The 25,576-nt window shown below is 42.7% G+C and overlaps 1 protein-coding gene across 5 annotated transcripts in view; it reads right to left on the reverse strand.

Annotated features, from left to right (window-relative positions):
* mecom (MDS1 and EVI1 complex locus) overlaps window positions 1–25,576 on the reverse strand; it is a 126,106-nt gene that overhangs the window by 70,434 nt on the left and 30,096 nt on the right. For all 5 annotated transcript variants that reach the window (XM_063493851.1, XM_063493850.1, XM_063493849.1 and 2 more), the window contains exon 2: window positions 15,455–15,801. In XM_063493851.1, the coding sequence (XP_063349921.1) occupies window positions 15,455–15,801 (347 nt within the window). The remainder of the gene's footprint in view (window positions 1–15,454; window positions 15,802–25,576) is intronic.

Consider the following 25,576-nt stretch of genomic DNA (forward strand, 5'->3'; position numbering starts at 1 on the left):
CCCGTGCCTTTTATCATGGGGTATTCGTAGTGTATGCATGCTCTACATATGCCTCAGCTGGCCTCTTTGTGACCCATTGCTATTGTTGCCATGGTTACAGTCCTCCCTTGTTGTATTTGCTAGCTGAGGGGTCATAGGTGAAAGGTCAAAATGATACACGACAAGCGCTTAAAAAACCTTTGAACGTCTTCACCAAAAACTCACTCAAAGAGACTTTTTTGTAAGTGGCACAAATGCACATAAAAGCTGGATTGTTAAATGCAGTTATAAATATACATATTGCTACAAGGGGACTGTCACCTCAGTGACCTTGACTGCACATCTTTCTGCACTATATTTCTATGGTCTTAAACAAGCTAATGGCTAATACCAACAGCCCACCTGTCTGCCTCCCTTCTGCAGGCTACCGGCTGCCTGCCACTGCTTGTATTCTGCAGTTCATGGACTTTGCTGACCCAGCTTTGACCCTGATGCATTGTGTCTCCTTATTCCTCTTGAATAGACCCTGTTCTCTCCTCCTCCTCCTCCCCTAGAAAGGAGGTTACGAACTTCTACTGCAGTTTCTTTGTGCTACTGTTGTTCGACTCTGGGCATTTAGATTCCTGACTCCTGACACGCTACCTGGATAGTAAACACGCTTCACAATCTGTGATATTTTACATGATACTTGTTATTCTTAATTTTCTTCTTCACTCCAGGACAATAAAACTGAACCGAAGACCAACCTGAAACTCAGGCCCAAGATGCAAAAAGACAACTGTGAATAACGCTAACACAATAATCAGCATATTCCTCCCTCTCTGCTCTATAAAGAACAACCACACAACTTTAATGTTTCTAAGAAAAACAAGTTCTAACGGCGCTCAGCAGACTTTTGCAGGCTTCTCTGCTGCTTTCTCATTAGCAGCATGAAAGAAGCCTGCCGGAAACTCCAGTGGCGCACGGACACAGCTGTGAGCTTTTGAGTTTGAGCAAAAAGTTTTTCTCAATAATATTTCATAAAAAAAGGCGAGCAGATTAATTACTGAATTTGATCTCGCTGGAGAAACTCTCTGAGAATTCAGAGTTAGCAGAGATAAGGGGGACATCAAACAGCCACATGTGTTTGCTTATTTTTAAAAAGCTGGAACTTGTTATCAGGGCTGGGCAGGACTTTAGACTCCACACATCTTGTTGTTGTGGAGCCTTTCTAGTCTTGAGTGTGATGACGAGATGGGGGTGGCGGCGGCGGCGGTTAATGGCAGTAGTTGCTTGTGTGTGTATGATGGGGCTCGAACCCTGCTGCTAATCACCCCGCCTCCACCCTGCGCAGCCAGAGACCGATGCCTGGATGGGTGCCAGAAGTTCTGAACTAATATTCACAATAATGTTTCTGCTCCGAGGGGCCAGCGACAGAAAACACTGTGGAGTCGTGCCAGCTTCTTCTCCCCTCCTGTTCTCCTCTTTCCACTGCCCCACACCTCCCTCACCACCGGGAGTTTCTCTTTCTGTAGTTTTTCCACCTTCTTTTTCTCCTTCAATTTAAACATTTTAAAAGCTATGGCATACTGAAATATGTTTGCATATGCCCTGCGTGTGAACTATTTAAAGCCTAAGCGTGCTTAATGTTTACTATAATAAGCTGCAGTTGCTGGAATGACGGTATAATGATTACAGACTGAAACGTCACTCATTATTAAGACACTGTGCTTTTAATAGAGAGAGTCAGTAAAATTAGTGAATATTGTATTGCATTCTAACATTTAAGCTTAAACATTTGTATTTGTTGTTGTGTAAATGGTACATTGGATAAATTTTTTTTATTGAAGTCGAATGGAATAATGATATTTTATTACGTTGAAAGTAATAAACCGGCTGATGTATTAAATTATCCTGGCATCCATAGAACTCTTTTGACTTGAAGCTATTCAAACATCACCGTTATGACATGTGTAATACGCGACCAGTACCTACGCTTGAACCTTAAAGTTTTTCTTCAAGATGTCTCCCTCCTATTTCCTCTTCCACTACAGCTCGCATGGCCTCGACTTCTCACAGTTTCTAAATTTTGATCTAATACAACAGAGTCTCATGTACTTGTCTGACCTGTGAAGTGATCCCTGAATGGTAATTCTGTCCCAGACTCATATTGAATATAGCCTTTGGCTCACTTCACAGCACACCAGTGGAAATGTAGTGTTTTATTGCACTCTCTACATATGTATGTTGATGTGTATACGGTGCAGGGAGACGGAGATGTACTGGATCTCCTCTGAGCTATCTCCTCTCACCGGTCTTTATAGACCCTATTCACACCGGTGGCATTTATCACAGCTGTGTGCGTGTGTCTGCATGCATGTGGCATGTTTCTGTGTGCGGTTGTGATTGTTTGTGTCTCCGTGCCTCTTTATGTGTGGGAATATGGTTGTGTGAGGGTGTCCGTTTGTCAGAGGCATCCACCATTGCGTCTCCCTCAACCACCCCGCTGATTGCTCCATTGATGGTAGAATGCATCATACCCCCCCTACACCCCAAAAACTGATGATGCTGTCGCCCCAAAATCCCTTTTGTAGCCTTACCATCAAGAATCATCATAAATAACCATGACATCATCCCATTCTTATCTATAGGACGTCCCATGCTGATCGATAGCATGGCTCCTGGAGTGTAAATAGCTTCTAATGCCCCATCTTCCCCTTCAAATAGGTCTACATTATTTATGATGGCTGTTAGGTTACCAGTCCAGGACACAATTTATTTCATCCAACCCCTGCTCCTATTATACCAATGCTTTTGAGTCTTGATGGAAGATTTGAGCAGAGGGCGGGAGATTGAGGGGGAGCATTCACGGCACAGAGAAAGAAAAAAAAAATCATGCCTCTGTTCCCGGAAAAGCGCCCACATACACATATTCATACTTAAACTCCTAGTCCACTCATCAATGGGAGCCCATGAGAGGAAGAGGAAGGAGAAAAAAATTAAGGAGGAGCGAAAGTGGACCTGAGTGCTGCCTGGTCCCACCCCGTGGTAACGACGGGACATCCGTTACTCAGATGACAGTGAGAGTGGCAGGCCTATTTGTGCGGCCGCTGGCACGCAGTGACGGATTGGACAGACACAGCAGTTGGAGGCTGCATGGAAGTGACAGGCTGCATTTCCATTTGGGTGAAAAATCTGGTTAACGTGGCTAACATGGCTGGCTGGGTGAGGAGAAACAGGACCGCATGAGCTGGTTGGGGCCCATGTGGTCAGTGCATCTATGCTTATTGATTGGTCAGCGTACTTTTCAGTCTACCCCTTTGTCCTGGTTCCTCTCACCCCTGAACATAACAGACAGACTGCCTGTCTGTACTGTAGAAAAAGAATCAGACACAAATGAAAATAAGGTAAAGAGTAAAATAGATATAAAAAGTGATTCAGAAGAATTCTGAAAGCGGTGTCCCATTATAAACTTTTTGACACTTTAACAACATATAAAAGAGTTTTTAAAAAAAACATCCCTCACATAGCTGTTAATGTGTAAGGACTTGTGTAAGGACTGTGAACGGCTTGAACTCCTTGTGTTTGGAGAGCCTTGCCAGGTTCATGCTGTTGGATTGGCAGATGGTTACGGGAAGCACATATATCAACATAGACTTCTCATAGACTCTAGAATAACACACCTTTTCATAATCATCATTTAATACAAGGTTACACACGAAGCAAGCAGCCTCTTTGTGAAACTTTTCATGGCTGAAGAGTTGGGGTTTGGGGCTTCTTTCATCAGGGATGGAAAGACTGACTTTTTGCTGAGATGGACAGCTCACTAGTCAGAAGAGAGGGGCAGCGAGGTGTTATTCTGCAAGCAAAACCTGGGGGTTTGTGTGCGAGAGCAGTCTGAGGAATGTTCATCCTCACGCCTCATTGATGTTCTCATTGCTGGGTGCAGATCGAGCAGTGGAGATGGAACCCTAGATTTACGGGACATGCCAGAAGCTTCACATCCTTGGGCCCCCTGGGGCCAATCCCCTGTCTTGATCTGGCCTGCAAGGAAAACAGCCGTCCCTCACAGCCTGACAGTGAGGTGGAGCCATCCAAACACACATGCAGGACTGAGACTGGTGGAAATAAGGAATGTAAAACAGTGAGGGAGGCGTGAAGGGAGGCCACGAAGCCCACTGCAGCTCTGGGAGGGCAATTCTTTATATTAACAGAGATGAAACTGGAAGGCTGGGTTCATGGGGAAACCGAAAGCTGATTACTTTATCTCTGTGAAGTCATTTCAGTGGGGAGTTTCTATGGCGATGCATGTAAACAAACAGTAGCTGATCTGATTTGGACCTTTTGCTGAACAGGTGTTCACATTCAGTTAACAGTGGTTTAGTCATTGCCTTACTAACGTGCTTAATGAGAGAGAAAGTACAAGAAATGGAAACTCTTTTCCCTAATTCTTTCTCAGCATCGCTCATAAACATCAGAGTCCTTAAAGAGAGGAGAGGTTTTTTGCTTCCTAAAGTCCACAAAGGCCTTTTTGTCCCCTGCAGGAACTGGTAGCTGTTCAGGAAGTAGAATCTGGTGCCAGCAGGATGATTTATGGCTCAGTGTCCTGGGTGGCAGTTGGACCTGATCCCACTGTCACTCAGGCTGGGGAGAAGCACTGCATGGCCCAATGAGAGGGTGCCCAGAACTCTAAAGCTTCACAATGCATGTCATAAAGTAACTCGGAGGGAAGGGAAGCAACCATAAAATGGCCTAAGGAAAGAGAACAATTGGAGGAGGGAATGTGGATGATCCAAACTCTGCTCTAAGACACTCTAGCAGGATCTGTTTTTTTGCATCCTCTCCTTCTCTCCTCTCCCACTTTGGGCTGATGACAGAGCGTAATTCAGCTGAGAAATAGATTTTGCAAGACTTTTTTTCATCTGTGCAAAAGACGCTAACTCGTTAGGACTTCACAGGACTTGCCAGAGCAGGAGACAACAATTAGTTTGTTGGAGATGTCAGAAATGGCCACTGAGTTTTGTGGGAAGAAATCCTTTGTGACGGATTGGTGCTGACACTGCAGGCAGATGAGGAGGGAGCGACAGACTCCCAAAGCGCCGTGTGAAGTGGAGGAACCTTTGGGCTGCATTAACCCTTATCTGTGAGCTCCCATGAACAAAGTTCCTTCACAGACTACCTGCTGTAGCCTGGAAAATCCTATTACAGACTGCAGGGGGACACTTGGGAACACTCCACCGGGAAATCTGTCTCCCTCAGCACGTACCAGAGACAGGACATCGAGTTCCCTCTCCACCTCCTCAGCTCATTTTGTCTCTCTTTCATTCATTTTGGCTGATTTTCTCTTTCTCTTGTACCCTTCACTCCCTTTTATCTGTCTTTGGTTCTCTTCTGCCTCATTTATCACTCTTCTGTTTACCCTGTCTAGTTTTTGCCCATGCTATCTTCTTCCAAACTGCCCCTCAGTTGTTATGCATAGGTGTTTTTAAGTCCCACTTTTCCTCCTAGTCACTCTGGGACTGCCTTTTCTAAAAGCACTATCTGCTAACCGCTATCTTTGGGTGACAAAGCTGCATTCATCTGCTGACAAAGGGTGACAGCTATGAGGGGACATTAATTGCCTGCTCCATGCTCCATACTTAAAAAAAACCAAAACATGTATATATATAAACTCACGAGCTGTATTCATTTTACATCTTCAAAACAACCCCAAAACACTTATATACATAACAACTGGTATAATAAAGATTCTTGCTGTTACTTTAAATGCAGCCCTTATATATCATTGGCCAATAATTCCTTCCTTCCTTCAATTTTCCCAAAGGCATTTAAAGTTACAAATGAATCCGATCATTCATTGCTTAATGAGCAGGTGCAGTAAATTCTTCACCCTGTTCAAAAGAAGTGATCAACCCTTTTTTTGTTTTTAAAGGAATGCATGTTTATCCTGAATATAATTAAACATCCCATACTGTAATTACATAATGACAATAACTAATGGACTAAATCATTAATAAGCAACCTGAAAGCAATTTGAAAACAATTATTGGCCCGGATGTGGTCCTTTGTTATTACCAAGGTAATTAACCCCATTAAATACAAGCGCCAGAGTAATTTAAAATGTGACCTTCAAACAGTGTACAAACTATTTCATACACTGTTTGTTAATTGGCACTCTGTATCAGCAGGCCAAAGAACTGCTTAGATTAGAAAGAGATGCAGACATGAGTGGTTGGTCGAAGGTGTGTGGGCAGAAGTGCAGCACTGAGTAAACTAGACAATATTACAATTAAAATATTTATATTTAAAAGCTCAGCGTTCTCTGCATATATTTAACATATATCAAGGGACGAGTGGGATTTCCTGTGTTTGGGATGGTGAAGAAGCTTTTTAGCTGGATGAGCTAGAGCAAAATTCACCAGGTTTTTTCCCAACATAACATTTACAGTAAACGATCACAAATCTCAAAAATTAACTTATGTTTATATATAAGTTATTAAGGTTGAAAGTTTTTTTTGCTGAAAATATAGTGAAATATGGTGGACTGGAGATATAAAGGAACAATACATATGTACCTACAGTGGTAAAGTGAACATTTTTTTCAGGTAAATGTATAACCAAACATTTACATTAATTGTGAAATGAGCAGGAAATAACTAACATTGATTTATTCTGTACACTTGTACTAGCAGTAATACTTCTATCAATACTAGTTATACTAAAAGGGTGTTTTTTTTAATCACATTTCTATTGACCAGTGCGGCACGTGTGACATAATTCTCTATATTTATTCATGCTGTCAGAGTAGATGAGACATATTAATTGATCCTATCATTTTAATAACTCGTGTTACCAAGCAGTGTATACAACACGCTGGAACAACCTGGTGTGGTCCTTTTTTCTGTCAATCATTTGCTCCTGCGTGATTTTTGGCTTTTTTTCTTTTTTCATTCACTCCGGGACGACATCTGAGGGGAACAGACAAGGCCAGCTCACAAATATTGACTTTCCAATAACACAAGAGTGCACAGCAGCCTATCATATGGCTCAAATTAAAGCATTATGACATAATAGAGCAAAGTCGGGGTTAAGACCTCATTACTGCCACCCTGGGCCTCTACTTTCGCTCCCTCTAGAACTGGCTGCTCACAGTTCTGGTTTGAGACGTGCTCTATTGTGATTGGAGTACGAATATAGAGTAATTGGGGAAAAGGTGGAGCACATTACTGTGCTAAATTTGGTCTGGTCTGACGATTTTACCATGTTTAACCAAATAATAGGTACTTAAACCACACCAGCCACACAATGCATATAGAAATGTGCACGATTCATAAGGAATACATGGATGCATATATGTATGTGGAGATTATGATTCTGTGTAGGTGATAATAGCTGTGAGAGTATGAGGGAGAGTCCTGCAGAGGCTAAGAAGGCAGAAAGCCTTGGGTTGTGCCTGTTTGCACAGCTCTGACCACAGACACAGAGAAAGTGGTTTTGTAGAGCAGTATTAGCTCTTGATTATTTGCGTTAACCGGTACTTAGATTTACTGCCTGGGTAATGCGATCTGACTGGTAGTTAAGCACTAGCAGCAACACAGGGCAGGAAAGCCAGGACAAAGTTGCTATTCCATCTCTATTTCCTCAGACTGGACCAATAAAAAACCTGCAAACTCTGCCCCCGAGTCCCCGTCTACCCCCTCACTATAACCCACCCCATTGGGAAGACATTTGGAAACAATCAGTGGTGTGTTTTAAGGGAAGGTGCTTCCCCTATCAATCCCCCTAGATAAGGTATCTATGGGCCTAGCTCCATGGCTCCGCACACGGAATTCATCACCTCGGCTTCCTGTATGCTGTTTAGGGGTCCCCTCATTTTCACTCCTATCTGTGCAGAGTGCAGAGGGCACATTTTGTGGGTCTGTGTTTGGGTGTTAAACCTGTGGCATTTATTTCACTGGGTTTGGTGAACTGTGAAAATGGATGGACTATTCAAACACCCAGTGCTGCTGTGTAAGCGAATAATGGCATTTTGTAGTATTGTTGTTTTGCATAAGGATCTGTGCAGATGATGAGATGCGTTTGATTTGATTACTCCTTACATGGGTGGAGTCATTGTTCATTCTTTTAATTTTTTATTCTATATTTACTTCAGAACTTTCTCCACATTTACTACCAACAGAATTGTAAATTAAAAAGAGGATGTTAGCTCAAGCGTTCTCTAATTACCATCCAGCTTCATGGATCTAATGAATTAGCTCAAGCTGGTAAACTTCTCTTTTCTCATTTCTGCTTTTACTTCAATCTGTAAATGATCTAATAGCTGTTACAGCTTTTAAGGCTCACTTTGAGGATTCCCTCTTCTATCAGAAGTATTAACAGTGCTATAACAGCTGAGTATAGATGATCTAAATGTGTGTTACAAGGCAGCAGCGTTTATATCTCCCCCGTGAGTTAATACACCTGCATATAAATTCCATTATATCTGTGGCTGTCTAGACATGTGTCACTGCGTTATTGAGCTTGCTCTGCATGCGTTCCTGAGCCTCCTTTGTTAAGCACAGAGCATTTTATGTGTGTTTTCTGACTCCCACCATGCACTATCAGCTCCTCAAATTTTTGCTTGCAGATGTGTCAGGTATAATAGGGAGAGAAACATGCCCCCCGCCTTGAGCTTTTGAAATACGTGGATTCCTCCTTCCTCATCCCTGCTTTTTCTGACCTCCTTCTTCAATCAAACAGGTTTTTCCATTCACTTCAGATCTAATAAGGCTGGTGACCTTTGCCCTGCTTGGATGGACCCCTGGTGAGAGCCTCCTTCACCTGGTATTGTGCTGCTGGCTACACCTTCCAACTGGCATAGCCCCCACTCACGCCTGCCTTTGTCCTTCTGCAATTCACTCTGACTTTGTTCAGTTAGTTAACCTAGCTTCCTCTCCCTGCTGGGAACTCAGACGGAGGAAAGGCAGGAGGCGGGGGAACCAAGAGGAGAAGGTGGAGAAGGGGGGATAAGAAATCTGTATAGTTTTTATGTTCTTTAACAAGAGAAGAGTAGCGTCTGGAGAAAGTGGGGGATTTGGCTGACCCAGCACCCCTCTCGGTAAATACCCTCACACGTTATGTCTTATATTCGGTCTGTATGAATGTGTCTCGTCTCCCCTCGCTCCTCTCACATGAGATTAGAACATCAGTTACCCGCCACCTCTCGAACACCCAGATCAACTGACACACACTGGCCTCGACCAGCACCAACAAGCAACAGATTAACCCAAAGAAATGGATTATCAGTCAGCTGAGAGGCAGGGAGATGGACCCCCAGCTTGCTTTGTCTTTGGGGGTTTTGAACGGGCATCACTGCCGTCCAAGACAATCAAGATCCAGTTACACAGGACAAAAAGCCCATCTCCCTCACAGACACCAGGAGAGACAAAGGCAAGATGCTGACACACATGGGTGAATGCATTTCTGGGGTTGTTTTGACTCATGGGAGTCTACACACACGGCAACATTTGAACATCTCAGATTAAACCTGGAGGTGTTTTTGTTGCCTAGCAGGTTAAAACACATAGAGTTTTTACTTAGCTGAAATATAACAATACAATTTTGTTAGTTTTCTAATTCAAGTAAGTAAATTGTTACAAATTTATGCTTTTTTCCTGACATCTATGAATTCCTATTATTCAAATATAGTAGACAGACAGGTTGGTATAGCAGAACAAAACTGTGATTGATTCTGGAGATCACATTGACATATATAATGCATTTGAGCTCATAAAGAATGCAATTTATATTGTTTGCACACTGTTTAAAAGGCTGCTTTGCTCTTGTGCAGCATTTCTCTTGAACATGTATGTACTGTAATGTCACCAGAGAAGATGAATGGTGAAGTTGGAGAATTCTTCAAAAGTTAAACTGCTTTTACCTTCAGATATTAAATGGGTCAAGGTATCTTGACATTGTCATTGCTGGTAGTGCTGGCCAAGGCAAATACAGTATGATTACGGAAAGACTGCCAAAAAACAATATCTGCACTGTTTTTAGTGTTACTGAAGTGTTTGATTAGATAAGGAGAAAATGATTTACAGAGTTAAATTGCAGGTGACAGCTATAGTTTTGATTTGAAGTGCAAGATTTGTTTTCCCGCATAAAAGCACCGTAACATATTCAGAACCTTGTATACAGCAGCGACACTTTCTGCATTGTCACTAATCATTTGTGTGATATGTAAATGGTGAGTTGTGGAATCTTCCAACATGAGTGTCATTCCAATGGCAATGTTTTTTGTTTTATTATAGTTTAATTATAGGAGTTGAAAAATAAACCTGTGAGTGACTGGGGCTCAGATATCAGGAAAATCTAACTAGTAGTAACACACACACAGATCTCAGTTATATCCCTGTAATTGCCACTAATATGTGATTAAATTGCATATTTCCTCTGCAGCACAGCTATAACAAGGTGTCTTGTTCAGAACATCCTGTCTGTTAGATGACACATTTGGTGGTTGTACTTGCCTACCACAGTGATAGTGTTCCTGTGTTATTGCACACAGTGTCCCAGCGGTCAGTTAGCGCTTTTGTTGGTGCGCTTCTCGTAGGTTCCCACAACGATGTCAGCGCTGCCTTGTGTTCGCACGGCACAATGCATTGACAACCGCTGTTCACGTTGCCTTTGTAGATGCAAGACTTTTTCACTTTGAATTTCTGAAAACTACGCCCGCGCGTGTGTGTAAATGTGTGAAAATGTGAAGATGTGTGCCCATTGAGGGAGCGCGTGAGTGACAGAGAGGTTCATCCCTAGTGCTGGCCTTTCTAAGCGCTGCTGTGGGCAGGGCCATCTATGCTGACAGTAGATGGGATGTGGCAGGGGCTGGGGGATTAAGAGGCTTTTAGCCAGGACTGAGAGTGGCTCTTTCTCCTCGTGACAGAGAGAGGTGACAGGCCATCAGCGCACAGAGGACAGGCGGACAGCCAGCCAGAGACATCTGCATTCATTCAGGACAGCAGCTTATCCGTGCACAAAAAACACGCCCTCTTGAAACGCCCTCCATCTACACTCTCACACTCTGTCTCACACATGCATACATAAAAACATACACTGACACACATGCAGCATGCAGACACACAAATGCTTCATTTCCTAGTTTATAGTAAATGTATAAAATGCTAAAGTAGCAAAACACTTCAGATTGATTTTTTTTTTAAATTTATTTATTTTTGCTGTTAAGTAAATATGACCCGACACCTCCCTTATATGATCAATGTGACTGCTTAAGGTTCTTTAGGATAAAGTTTTATCAACAAATCGAACCTGAATTTTAAGATTTACAATTTTTTAAAGACTTGTTAAAAAACATATTTATTATTGTGTTGCAGTTAATCACAAGCACACCGTTTTGAACTGACACTAAGTGAAACGATGAACCTCCTCCTGGTTGGGCATCTGCCACTCCTCCTCCTTCCATCCTCCCATCCTCTCATGACTGGGAGGTTGAGAAGACAGGCAGAGCCTGGAATGGCCCTGCCCAGCCATTTAATCCTCTACTCCCATTCACCATCACTGCTAATCTCCTACACCACCTCCCCACCACCACCACTGCCACCAACAGTATCGCCTCCACCTCCACCTCCACTTCTCCCTCAAGAGGTGCACAAAGACCCTAAGCGCCCCTGTCCCGCCCCACTCGCCATCCCACCCCTTCTCATATCCCTAACCTGCTCCGCCCAGTGCTCCTCCAGCAGGAGGCACCCAGTTTTCTAAGCCCAGGAACCATAATCCCGTGGGGCTCCAAGTTTGGGTGAGCCCAAAGGCTCATTGAGTGCCGGATAACTCTCTCCGGGACTTTAGCTCTCTGTCTTATTGTTGCTGCTGCTGAGAAGAGGACAGACACAAATGGAGTTTGAATTTCAATGCTAACAACTCAGAGAAAGAGACAGCAGAATATGGACTGGTGGGCATCCAGGCGTTAAGAGTATTTTCAAGAAGGCCACGGGGAAACACATGCAAATACTGTGGGCAAGTGCAGGCCATAACATCCTTATTCTAAGAAAGGCTGAATGCAATACGGTTATTTTTGTTTGTTTTACAAGATCCCAATTATATTCAAGGCTGAAGATATTTAACACCATTTGGATTTATTTGAAATTTGTTCTCGTTGTCATGAAATTTAGTTCACATTTTAAAATCTTAAGTTGAATATGAATCTTAAGTCATAAAGCGGCATTTATGTTTCTGTTTTTGTTAAAAAGGAATAAATCTTACACCATCGGTATGTAAAACATTTACACCTACATTTGTTTCAGATTTAATGCATCTTTCATCGCACCATAATATTAACTTAAATATTTGAGTGAAATCTGTGACAAATACATTTCAAAACATTTTAGTATTTGATATTCTCCCCCTTTTCCGTTGAGCGGGATTGTGACGTGAAAAATGACGGTCTCCTTCGTAGTTTTGGAAATTTCTGAGGTGCGTTTTGGATCATTAAACTGCTGCTGTATGACCCCCCCCCCCCCCCCCCCCCCCCACCCCCAAAAGAAAATAAATAAAAGAAATTGCAAAAAAATATAGAGAGAGTCTAGTCTAGTCTACCAGAGTCTAGGAGCATGTTTTTGAAGAAAGGAGTTTGCTATTATTTCTCAGTGGTCAGTAGGTAATTCTAGCAGGCCCAGTTTCAGGTACAGTGTGTGTTCATGCATGTCTGTAAATTGAAAGAAATGGTATTTCTTTGCTTTCTCTAAGTTCTTTACTGTTTTTTTCCAGGCATGAGAAGCAGTTTAGCAGTGTAACTTGTCCTTTGAGTCCATTGCTGGACACTCTAACAGTACCTTTGATAAAAAAAAACACCTGAGATAAAGTTGGTTTTGTTGGTTTGTCTCATGGAACAAACTTTGGATTACTGATCCTTCTGGACTTTCTCGAGGCTCCGAATGTCTGCTTCAAATGGTGGGATACAAATGTCAGAAATCTGAGCTTTAATAAGAAGTCATTGCCACATATTTGCTTAAATTTAATTGACAACCTATACATATTACTCCACCTTAAATATTTTTGCTTATTTTAGGCATTAGATTGAATAACACATTAATCCTTAAAGGTTTTTATTGTTTTCAGTGTTTTGAGAATTAAATTCTGACATATCATTAAAGTTGTTTCAGGACCCCAATTTCTCTATCTTTCTTCCTCTAGTGCTCTAACTTTTCTTTGTGATATGGCAGAGCTCTTCCTCACATTCTGAACTAGTGTCTGATTTAAGGATTTCAGACTGACACAGGTAACATTAGATCTATACAATCAAACATCCTCAGCACAAACACAATTCGCTCATAAAAAAACAACACAACTAACTAATATAATTGCCTAAGCATGCACAAAAACACAAATACATTCACACTGTGCACACAACTGCTGGCATGGTCAGCACTTTGGTTCTGCATGCGACAGCGTAGGTGAGCTTGACAGATCCCTCGCCGCTGCTTCTCTGCCTTTTATTTACAGAAGCTATCTTTCCCATAAGTCACCATTCCTGTATTCATAAAGCATCATGGATGCCATAACTCATTCTTCCCCTTTATGAATAAAGCTCCCAAATTTATGGTGATGGCGCTGAGAAGTGGTGGCCTCCCTGGTGACAAACTTTCCCCAGTCTGTCACCACTGGCCTGGGCTGCTTCAGAGCCCTAGATCAAAAGCTCCAGATGGGAGCGCCACTTTATCGCTCCCCGGTCGGTGACATCACCTTGCTGCGCCGTGCGGGATTGATGATGAAAGCAAACATATCTATCTTAGCTCACATTTACCAAATCAATTTTATTTTTACAGACCCTCCGCAGGGTTATTGGCATATTGACGGGTTGCAGGCAAAAGGGAGGCGGAGGGAGTGGGGTGAGCGATGGCCGAGGGATAGTAAACGGGTGGGCATGGGAGAAGAGGGGGAGGGTCAGGAGGGTTTAATGGCGTTTACCATATTTAATGCAGAGGGATGTCATCACTGAATATCCATTCTGAATAATGTGGCATTTCATCATAAATTCTTTACAACTTATTTACTTAATGGAAAGAGTTATGGCTTGCTGTCAGGGCGGTAATTAAACATTGTGATACAGTGCTGCCTCGCCAGGATCCCATCTTTCCCCTCAACTCCCCCATCCGCCTGCCCCAAGACACACACATATGCACACTCACATCCAAGCTCCTCAGCTTCTTAAATACATATTATTATTCAAGCTCCCCATAAATTACCACAGGATTAAAATTCATGAAACCTTTTTTCTTTATTTCCTTCCCTGGGAAAAAGAATAACCCAGAGCTTGTTCAACCAGCTGTAAATCTCTTTGGGAGAGACAGGGACTTTATATTATGATTTTATATCATGAAAATTGGCTTAAATAAAGACTATTTCATCACTTCAATTTAACGCAAATTTATATTTGCATCCCGCTCTGCAGTTGATAAAGAGGTAGAAGTTGCTTCCTGGAGAAATTCAGCTTAAAAAGAAATAATAAAATAGCTAAGGAGCAGAAATTTATTTTGGTTTTCTCCAAACCAAAAACCACTGAGTTTGAACTGATGGGCTGGATTAATGCTGTATGATGCAAACCAACTGAGGATGAGTCCAAATCCCAAACTATTTATATGAGCTGAATGTTAATATTTTACCAACATGCTCTCAGTCAGCTATAAAGTGCAGCACGGAAATGTTCTCTGTAGTTAGACTCTACAAAGAGGAAAAATGCCGTATTGAATCATCGTTTTCTTTATATACCTTGACTTCTCACTTCAGTGAGCTGCATGGTCGGCTTTTCTTAATGAGCCTGGCTCTGCGCTACAAATCCCTGAGTTTCAAAGACTAAATCCTCACGTTCAAATGAGAGAGGATCTATTTTGGGAGTCTGAATGAAGCCAATACTCCCCCGCGCCTCTCCGTCTTGCTCCATAAAACTGAACTAGCCTGACACTGACAGAGACCACATCTAACCTTTGACCTTGTGCCGTGACCCTGCATTCGATTTTTTTGTGTCTGCTGACCAATATGTGATTTGCCAATGGTCGCACTGGGTCCCTAACCGTGATGAAGAAGGGATTTATGGCTTTTCATTTTAATTGAGTTAAGAGCACGAGCTCAACTCACTTTCTTTCAGTCGCGCTGACCTAACATTACATCATTGGGCAACAAACGGCAGCAACAACTTTGTGGTCACTGTGCTAAATGTGAACATGACGACATGGGAGGAAATAAAAAGCGGACTGATGTGAATGCTACACAGTGTACAGGGGAAGGAAATTCCGTCTCGTCAAAAAGTGTGATACTACTGCTGTAGAAAAAACAGTGAAATGCAGTTATGTCACATAAATGCACACAAACGCTTCTTGTTTTAATCTGGACACCCTGGTTGCCTAAAGGATCGTTGATGCCACCTATAAACATCTCTCTTCCCAGCTTTATTCCCTGTCACTAGATAACATAATGAAATACAGAAGTTTGTATATGTTCTTACCTCCCAGCCTTGAGTAGGATCTTGGAGACAAGGCCTGTGCTCTCCTTCATATGGTCCAAATCGCTCCCCGACGTTCACCTTCCTGCGGCTCCAGATGCCCAGCCCTCCAGATGGAACGGTTGACTCTCGCAATTCAAAGTCAAAGGGAATGCTCAGATCTTCTTGGGGGAAAAAGATGCTTTGGTGTTGGAATGACAGATGGTCCTGTGGAGAGGACTCATCGTCAGAGAGTGAAGGTGAAGCCGGGTCTTCTGGCAGGGCCGAAGAAGATGTAGGATCCCCATCAGAGCCGCATACGTCGTCTAAGATGTCGGATGGATAAAGAGGTATCTCATCATCTCCGTCACCTGCAAGAGACAAGAGGTCTTGATGTGAGGGTCATGTCCAATGACATAAAGTGGCAACAGGTTATTGTTCCCATCTCTTTAACTTACTTCAGAGATGGAGGACAACATATGAAAACTTGATTAGTTCAAATAAACAGTAGGAGACAGAAGGGCCTTCGGGTCTGAAAACAGCAAGTGTATCATGCAAGGAGACCTTCATTCTGTTGCAGTGGAAATTAGTAGTAAAAAACAGGAGATCATGAAGTGAGCCCACTTCTTGTTTATAATTTGTACTCGCCTGGCATGTTCCTGCCTTAGGAATTAAGCAAGGCGAATTTAATTTTTAAAATAAAACCTATTAGGTCAAAAACAGGTTTTTGGGCCCTACGTCAAAAACACAAAGGTAAGTCTGCCATGTGGTTGACGTGATGCCAAGGTGGGAAAGCAAAGTTGACCCAGCATTGTGCTATTCTGGCTGTTTTATAATTCTTTTTCCTGAACTCTTTCTTCAATGTGCAGTGAAAACAGAGGGAACAGAGAGACACACACTAGGGTTTATTGTGAGTGGAGTGAAACAGGACATTGAAGCATGACCCCTCAACCCACACTGGGCTTCTTTAGAGTGGCACACGTGGCTGTTGAGCCTAATAGTGAAATAAAGATTGAATTATTCCCAGTGTTGAAACAATCTGTGATGGTATAAACTCGCAATGCTGTGAAGTCTTTGAAATAGAGGTAGATTGAAAGAAGCACATTAATTTGAAAAACAGTCGCATTTAAAATACAAAGTCATATGTACAGGTAGGAAGTTTTAAATACAACATCATATATGAGATGTCACCAAGCAAGCAAAGACACAGCAAGGCAGTGATTGAGCCAGCGAACGCAACGGGCTGCTAGCCAGGTGTTGCAGGGTGGGACAGAAAGACACTAAAAGCCGGAAATGATCCACAGGAAACTGCTGTTCTGTGGTGGGCTGTGCCTAACACACACTGACAGGTCACAGGGAGAAGGAGCTCTGCTAATGAGGCTCAACAACCCATCCCTGGGATGAGGAACATTCCTGAAGGGCTTCCTGTGTGACACTGTACCTCAGCGCTGTCAGCCACGGAACCTTTGATCCACCCAGATACACACACGCACTTCTTGTTCACTGGCCTTGAATTAAACATGTGTCTGATTGAATAAATGGGGCATTGTGATTGGCCACAGGCGGTCATGAACTAACCTGAGAAATTAACTTAAGACTTGAACAAAACCAATGCACTTCAATATTTGTATGCTTGCAACTTAGCGCTGCTACATTACTCGACACACAAGATAAGCCAAGACCAGCGAGCTACACATTTGTAAATATATGCAGACTCCATTTTTCTCAAGGTCAGAACACAAGGTGTGGTGAAGAGGAATGCAAAACTGTAAAATACTGCATAAGTAGTACATAAGATGTTTTCCTCTGTCAGTAAAGAATCATAATTCCTGTCAAACTGTGTGTTTGCTGTGGCAAAGAAAAAAAAAATCTATGCATGAACATAGTTTGCTGAATCAGCTCTCTATTATATTATTATTTTCTGTGTAATCCAGCATGTGCACCTGTGCGTGCATGTTTTGTCAAGGCGTACTTACAACTAAAGCAGTTCTGATAGTCATTCCCTGCAGCAATACCTGATCACAGTGTCTACACGGTGTACAACTATTGTGTTTGACATACACACTGTGTGGGCCCAGGGAATTTAAAGGAGACGTCTTTCAAAGACTCGACTGGACTGGGCCGGGCATGAAACCCAATGTGGCTCTGGGAGTAACGGTAATGATTTTCAGCACAGAGACTGTGTAACGTGGTTAGAGGCCTGGATGTGAAGTTTGCCACATGGTAGAGGGACAAGAGCTTTTAAAGGTAACTGTATCCCACCATTGCTGTTTCTCCTCTGACATTTTCCCTCTCACGCTGGTCTCCAAGTTTATATTTGATTCAGGCCAGGAATTCCTCTGGTCCACTGGACTCCACAAGAGCATTTCGGCTCATAAACATATATGTTTCTGTAAAGTAAACGATTGCTGAAAACAAATATGCTATGTGCAGAGTTTTGAAAATTGTGGTCTCATGTGTAGATGACTGATAATTTAGTCTTAGGGCTTTGCTTAGGTGTGTGGACAGCAGTGACACTGCAGTTGGATGATCAGATCAGTGTGTGTGTGTGTGTGTGTGTGAGTGCATGCATTTTTAATGCTCTGCCTACATGCAGCAAACGGTCGTGTTTGTTTGTTCAGTAATGGACATTACTTCACCATTGCAAGCTGACGCCCTTCATCAAAGTGGGAGCTCTAAAAGAATTTTGGATTGAGAAGGGGAACTCCATCTCAGAGCATGCTCATGACTTCAACTGCATTAATAACACAGATTGCACATCAAGATAGTACCAGCAAGCACAGGAGGGGGGAAAAAGGGGAGGGGGGGGGTGCACTGCTGAGAAACTTTGATGTTTATGTATCCAAAAGACAAAGAGCGAAACAGTGAGGGAAACAAAATTATCTCCTCATCAGAATCAGCCATTAGCACAGGAAAGCACATATTGGCATATTGAATAAACACAGATATGCACACACATACTTATACATCATGTATTCAAATGGTTGAGCTTGATGCCAAATTCATTAATTTTTATTAAGAGGGAAAACATTCGTTCCCGGCCCTGCTATCTGCATGGGTGGAATGATTTTCACCTCTGCCACAATGTGTTGGGCGAACTCATACATCACATGATTACCCCAAGCAGCGAGCACGGTCGCCATCATCAGGGAGTGAATTAAAGATGATAGAAAGAGCTATTAATCACTGTGACAAAGCCCCTAATGGAGGTGTGACCCAGCCAGTGCTGACGGGACGCCAAGGGGACGCACCCACGGGACAAATGGATACATATGTTTACAGAGAGAATAACCTACCTGTGGACATACTCGACCCCTCCTCTCTTAGTGTTTTTTTTTTTTTTTTTTTGGTTCTTTGATCCGCTGTCTTTCCTGCTGTTAAAAACAGTTGTGTGCCTTTTTTTCCAGTTCTATTCTTTGTCTGTATTCTATTTAATTATTCGGCTGCGTCTTGTTGTTAGCAGGAGAGGAAGAGCTGGAGAAGTCAAAAATATTAAGACTTAAAAAATAAATAATCTATCAGCTAAACCATGAGTTTTATTATTTGTAGACAGTGGGTGAAGTTAGGAAAAGAGTTTTTCCACTGTATGTCTGTTCATAGTATACAATGAGATGAAAACATCATTCATCTGCTGAGCCTGAAGACAATTCAGAGTACAAATCATTTACCAGAGAAAGAGCTCGAAGACTTGATTGATGGGGGTCTTAGATCATGAAATATGGAAATTAACTTCTCACCTAATGTGGAGCGGCCCTCGTGCTTATCTGTAGACATCATTTTTCTCATGTGATAACAGACAACCAGGCATGAGGCGATGTATGGGGTCTTACCCTTGTACTACAGGTCAAACATTATCACATATGATCTCCTCCATTTGTCATCATCCAAATTTAAAAACTGCACACTTCATCACATCCCTGCTTTCGCTTTATATCCAAGCACCACAGAAATCAGTTTGCTCTGCTGTTCCAAGAACTTAGAAAGAATATCTGTGCAGTAAAAATGAGCACTGAAAACACAAATACTCAAAATATGTGGCAGCGACCGAAGGGCCATAGCACGATTGCTGTTGTTTCTGCTTTTGTCCTGAAAAAACAAGATACCCCGAGAGACTGTGACTGAATTCAAAACACATAAAAATAATTATCTTTCATTTGGTTAATTTTAACGCTCTCACAGCTACTGCCAATCAGAAAATGACTGCTGTAGATTTGCTAAGTACTGTTAATTACAGTGCATCACTGTGCGTCTACATTCCCTCAGCAGGGTGCATAGGAGAGCGTTTGGAGCCCCATGGCCTCGGGAGAGGCAATAAGCTTCCTAATTAACTCTGTCTTTGTGCTTAATGGAGGCCTTAACACCGCTTTTAGGGAGTCTTTTGGTCCGTGGGTCCATTGGGGTGACTGTGGAACTGACTGATACGAAGCACAAACATTCAAATCTGTAGGTAGCTCGACAACAACAGTTTTAGGCAATTGTCCACAGTTTATCTGTCAACATTTGGTTCTCAGACCACCAAGAATTTCCACATTTAAAACAAGATATGGTTTGTTAGACAGAATGTGGTAAAAATCTAAACAAATCATATAAAAATATGTGAATGTAAAATTTTGTTCTAGTGGCTTTATGTGTTTGTATTTCTTTTATGCTTTTTATGCTTACTCCCAGAGAGACCAGAAAATACATCAAAGATGGTTTTGTATAAGTAATGCTCTGTTACTCTATGTTTAAATAAATACCATTTATATAGTTGCCTTCACTCCATATTATTACAAATTGGTATTTGTATTATGCAAAATGTTTAAGCTGGCACACACACACACACACACATACACACATAAACACACACTAACGGGAGCAGAGCTCTAAACACAGTGTTAATTAATGAGAGCATTGTCCATGTTTTTTTCCCCCTTGTCTTAGTCAATGACTCCCCATTCCAAATGGAAAACACTCCATTAAGGGCCGTGGGCGAAATTACCAATTAACACCGTGGAACAAACTGAAACTTTGAGCTGGTCCCTGTGCGCGCACACACACACACACACACACACACACACACACACACACACACACACACACACACACACACACACACACACACACACACACACACACACACAGACACCTAATTAATTAGCATTAGTTGTGATTAATAATGAGCGTCCTTTAATGGTAAATCTGCAGCTCCGATGGCAGGCTGACACAACAAAGGAGTCTGTGTACGCGCCAGGATTTATCTGCCGAGCTGCTTGGGGATTTTAACATGTTTCTCACAGGCCTGACAAATGGCCTATTAATTATCTAATGTTGTCTGACAACAACCGCTTGATAAAGATGTATGTTTAGACAGGGCGAGGAGGGGAAGAAACAGCAGAGGGAAAGAGAGAGGCCTGTGCGAGGAATTGAGAGAGGGGGAGAAAATGTGTGTTTGCATAAAAGAAAAAAAAATGGTGAGATTGAGGGGAGGCTTGTGTCGTTTCATGCAGTTGTGAGCTACTGACTGACACGCATGCATATACAAAGTCCTTTTCTTTATGAATTTGCTGTAAAAAAAAAAATTCACTGTACTTGGAACATCAACATGGATGATTAACAAATCACATTTATTATTAATGAAACGCTAATGAATGAAATCTTGATGAACACAGAGATGGATGTGCCGCACACACACACACACCCCTACACACACACACACACACACACACACACACACACACACACACGCACACACGCACACACGCACACACACACTTTACATCCTAAAACCACAATCAATATCATCAACAAGGAAGTCTCTGCATCAGCCCAGCCACTTCATACCATTAAGTCGCTAACAACATGGAGCATATGGGCATCTCTCTTGCTCACTCCTCCCTCCATCTCTATCCTGCATCTCGATTCAATCTGGGCCCTGACTCCAATTTCGCGAGTTTATCTACCGGCTGTATGTTGACAGGTGTTCCTAAGTGGGATGCCAGTTGCCAAATGATTTTTATGATTGTTTTAGCCTAGCATTTGGCCTAATGAGATAGGATCCCAGTCGGACGCTAACTCAAGCCTGTCAAATGTAAAGCAAACAGAATAACAGCCCAGTACTCACATTGTTTCCACAAGCCATACATCAGCTGGTGCACAGAGAGAGGGCCCTCTGAATTATACAATGACCCCGGGATAGAGGAGATGAGAAGAACGAGTAGGAGTAAATGTAAAGAGAAGGGGAAAGCTATGAGGAGAAAGGAGATTATGATGGGAAATAGTGCATAACATACTTCACGCTAAGACTGTGGCCATGCAAAGTTTATAGAATCTGCCTGATCCATCGTAAAGCCACAGACAGAAGTAAAGAAGTAATCAACAAGAGACGCGAATCTTAATTTCCTAATGAGTGCCTGCTGATTGCTTGCTTGAGTTAGAAGTAGAAGTGCAAATAAACAAGATTTTAAAAAGTGCCTGCCTCTGAAGTGACATGTGTAAAGAACATGTTGACAAAGGTCATTAATCCCATAAACTATGTGTTTTCCTCTGAAATTACCCCCAGCTCAGCGCCCTGCAGCATGTCACACACCCTAAGCTTTTGATTTGTTTGCTCTGGTCACCTGCACCGTTCCTTTCATCTATCTTCCTGCTTCTGTGTCCTCATCCTTCTATCTTCCTTTTAGACAGCAGCATCTGCAATCTTCCACTAAGCTATAGAAAAATGAAAGCAAACCTATAAAATCTAGAAAAAAAAATGTGTGGAAGAGTTACTTTCACCAAAGCTAAAAAAATATGTTTGACCTAAAAAATTGCCCATTTTTAACAATAACAACGATTCCAGTTCTAACCTGCATAGATGAGCATTCTCTTTCCACCTCCTCTCTCTCTCTCTTTTTCTTTCTCTTTCATGTCATGGCTAACTGCCATTGGGCCCTAATATAATTATGGCTCGCAGTTGTGCACATTTGAGAAATTGATTCCTTTGATGAAATGTGAGTGAGGCCAGTCTGCGAGAGATGTATATCCAGAGTGGTTGCTGCCAGCCACCCCAGCCTTGCGGAAGGCCCCCTGGGTACAAAACCGCCAGCTCAACCAGGCCCAGCCTGGCCCGGTCTGGCCTGGTCGTTAAAAGAAATGATAGCATATGTGCTTTGTTTGAGTTTGATGTCTTCGTAATGCATTACACAATTAGATTGATTTGACAATTTCCATTATACTTGATAAAATATTTATGTAGGCCTGAGGATGGTAGTTCTTATCAAAGGGGGCTGATCTGCAGTGCAGATGGGAGCCCTGGTCTGCAGTAAGAAGGCCATTAGTCAGTTAAAGCTGGGCACATTTGTGGGCAAATACAGTCTGTACCTACTCAAAATCTGCAATGTGAAAGAAGGTAGTTTGTAACTCCATACAAACACTGATTGCTTTAGAAAAGAGAAGCTCGACGGTGAAAAAAACAAACAAAAAAATCCAACAAAGACATTTTTGGTTACTCGCATTTCCGGCACATTAGCTTCAGATTTGCTTCAGCTGAAACCTGCAAAGAAAGTGCCAAAACATACTGTGTGCGGGCATCAAGCATAAAGGCATACTGATGTTTGCTGTTAGCCTCATAGCTTAATTTGTCAGGTCAAGGGTCTGGATCGAGTACGCCATTATATCACCTCCATAACTCCACTGTGTGTGTGTGTGTGTGTGTGTGTGTGTGTTTGTGTGTGTGTGTGTGTGTGTGTTTGTGTGTGTGTGTGTGTGTGTCCTGTGCACTCAGAAGAATTCTAAACTTTATGAACAATTTGACCCCATGTCTCCGAACTTTCTATGTCTGCGCCGTACATTAAAGAGTAAAATAAAAATCCAATAAATACACCAATTTAAGCAATAAATTCAAACCACTCATGCTCAGAGGTGAGTCTCCTTCACCCTTCTTTCCTTCCCTGTTCTCACATTCTGTGTCACACTGAATGTCCCCCTCTTTCTCACTTTCCTCACCTGTCTCCCCTCTCTCTCGCCCATTCCCTTCGCAAACCTCTCAGCGTGCACAGCCACCCCACATCCATCACAGCCCAGAAATTTAAGGACCCAAATTGGCCTCATCTGTCTCAATGTTGGATGCAGATGGAGTTTCTTCTGTGGAGGGAGGTGCGGTTAGTCACCCCTGCTGCCCCCACCCCTTCAATGTACTGACTTAAAGCCAAACCAGTCTGCACCAGTCTCAACACTAGAGCTGCATTACGAGGCCGGCTGCTGGGATAAAGAGGGCACAGCGGCGAAGTGACCACCGCACTGACCACACGCGTTTTCTGTTTCATTCAGTTTTCTCTCAGTGACATTTTTTATTGTGTTTTTCCATCTAGCCTTCATTCTGGTTCACTCTCCTTCCTTCCCCCCGCTTCCTTACTCCTGCTTACTCATACCACCAGCACGCAAACACCTACACAAACACAAGCCATTGGTGGCCATCGCACAGTCTGCAGTACAGTCTCAAGCAGCCTGGTCAGGCCTGGCTCATTAATAAAGGCCCTAAATGAGGCGACATGCATAAAACATGAAGCGCTGCGTGCTGCTGTAATGAACTGCTGCTCCATAATTGCATCTCAGAGCCGTAAAATGAAGACAAAATATTTGAAGAGGGATTCTGTCACCTCTCTGCAGATGCAACACTAATCACAGGCGTTCTGCGGGGCCCTGGGGTCCCCCCCACCCGACATTGGCAATACCCTCCAACTGTTGGGACATAATTGAATAATTGCTGATTAGAAAATAGGGGGAGAGGTAATAGTGTAGTGTCCAGTGTGTTATCTATAATAATCCCACTGGGAAGGACAAAATGTATATCTATTGTGCCCACTAGGAAATTATTTTATTAATTGAAGGTTCAGTTGTCTAGTTGTCAGTTGTCTAATAGATGATAGAAAGATGTTGTTTGTAGCTGTTTAGGGAACCAGTAACTAATATTACTGTTAGTTACAGGGCTGATTTGTTAAAGTTTAATACAATAAAACAATTTAAAAAAGGCAGATGGAGTAAGGTGTAAACACACAGGCAACAGAGACATCCAGACTCAGTGTGCGCACAGAGTGACAAGCTCGGAGACAGGCAGGCCTCCGGATGAGAGATTGGAGTCTCACCCAGGGGTGTCACACAGACGGTTAAAGAGTTGCTGTAGTGACAGGGTGGCCGTGGTGACATAATGAAGGTGCTGTGGTTGTCACAGGGGGTCAGTGGTGATCACCATGCCCATCTGGGAGGGGGACAGGAACATGTATAATGATTCCACCACTGACAAATGGCCTTCAACACAGGGCTGAGACATGTGACAAACTCAAAGTCATCACTTGGAGAAACGCACACACGCACGCACACACGAACGCACGCACGCACACACGAACGAACGCACGCACGCACGCACGCACGCACGCACGCACGCACACACACACACACACACACAAAAGTAACAAACCGAAAAAAGTGAGAAAGAAACAGAGACATGTACACCCTGTGTTCTCTATGGATGTGGCAATTTTAATACCACTGTGTAATCCTGGTGCTACTGAACCTGTCCTGCTCATCGACCCCTTTCAAAGAGTTTGTTTTTCTGGTCACAGCTCCCATTTCTCATTTCTCTCACATAAAGCAGCCTCTTGAAACTGTTATGCCACTGCAGTTGAGGGTCAGAGGTTATCAGTGTGAGCATTGTTCAAACATGCACAATGGACCACATGAATTACAGATCCTCCCCCTTCTGGAAGGATTCGGAAGCATGAGAACATACAGACTCAGATTATTCAAAAAAAAATGTCGGATACAGGTTCAAAACACCAGGCCTGATACCCACTTAAAGAGCTGAATTCATTCAGAGCGAGGTCTGTGTTTGGTAAGGAAAGAAAACTGAGAGTGTTTTTAATGTGACAAGGTGACCACCTACTACCCACCTGACATCCTCTATTTAATATTTCTGGATATGAATAGACTTTGTCTGAGGGTTGCTTTTCTACTCTCAGACTTTGCTTGCCTTGAGCACTAAAGCAGCAGCAGGCCAATTCTACCTTAACTTTGTTACAGAACTTGTTACATACAATAATGTCCGCGCATGCGGAGGCTTTCCAAACCACAGTGTGACATGTGGAATAGACCCAGGCATGGAGAGGTCCTGGAGAGGATGTTTGTTTA

The sequence above is a fragment of the Pelmatolapia mariae genome, linkage group LG14 (genome assembly GCF_036321145.2).
Source record: "Pelmatolapia mariae isolate MD_Pm_ZW linkage group LG14, Pm_UMD_F_2, whole genome shotgun sequence".
Classification (NCBI taxonomy): Eukaryota; Metazoa; Chordata; class Actinopteri; order Cichliformes; family Cichlidae; genus Pelmatolapia; species Pelmatolapia mariae.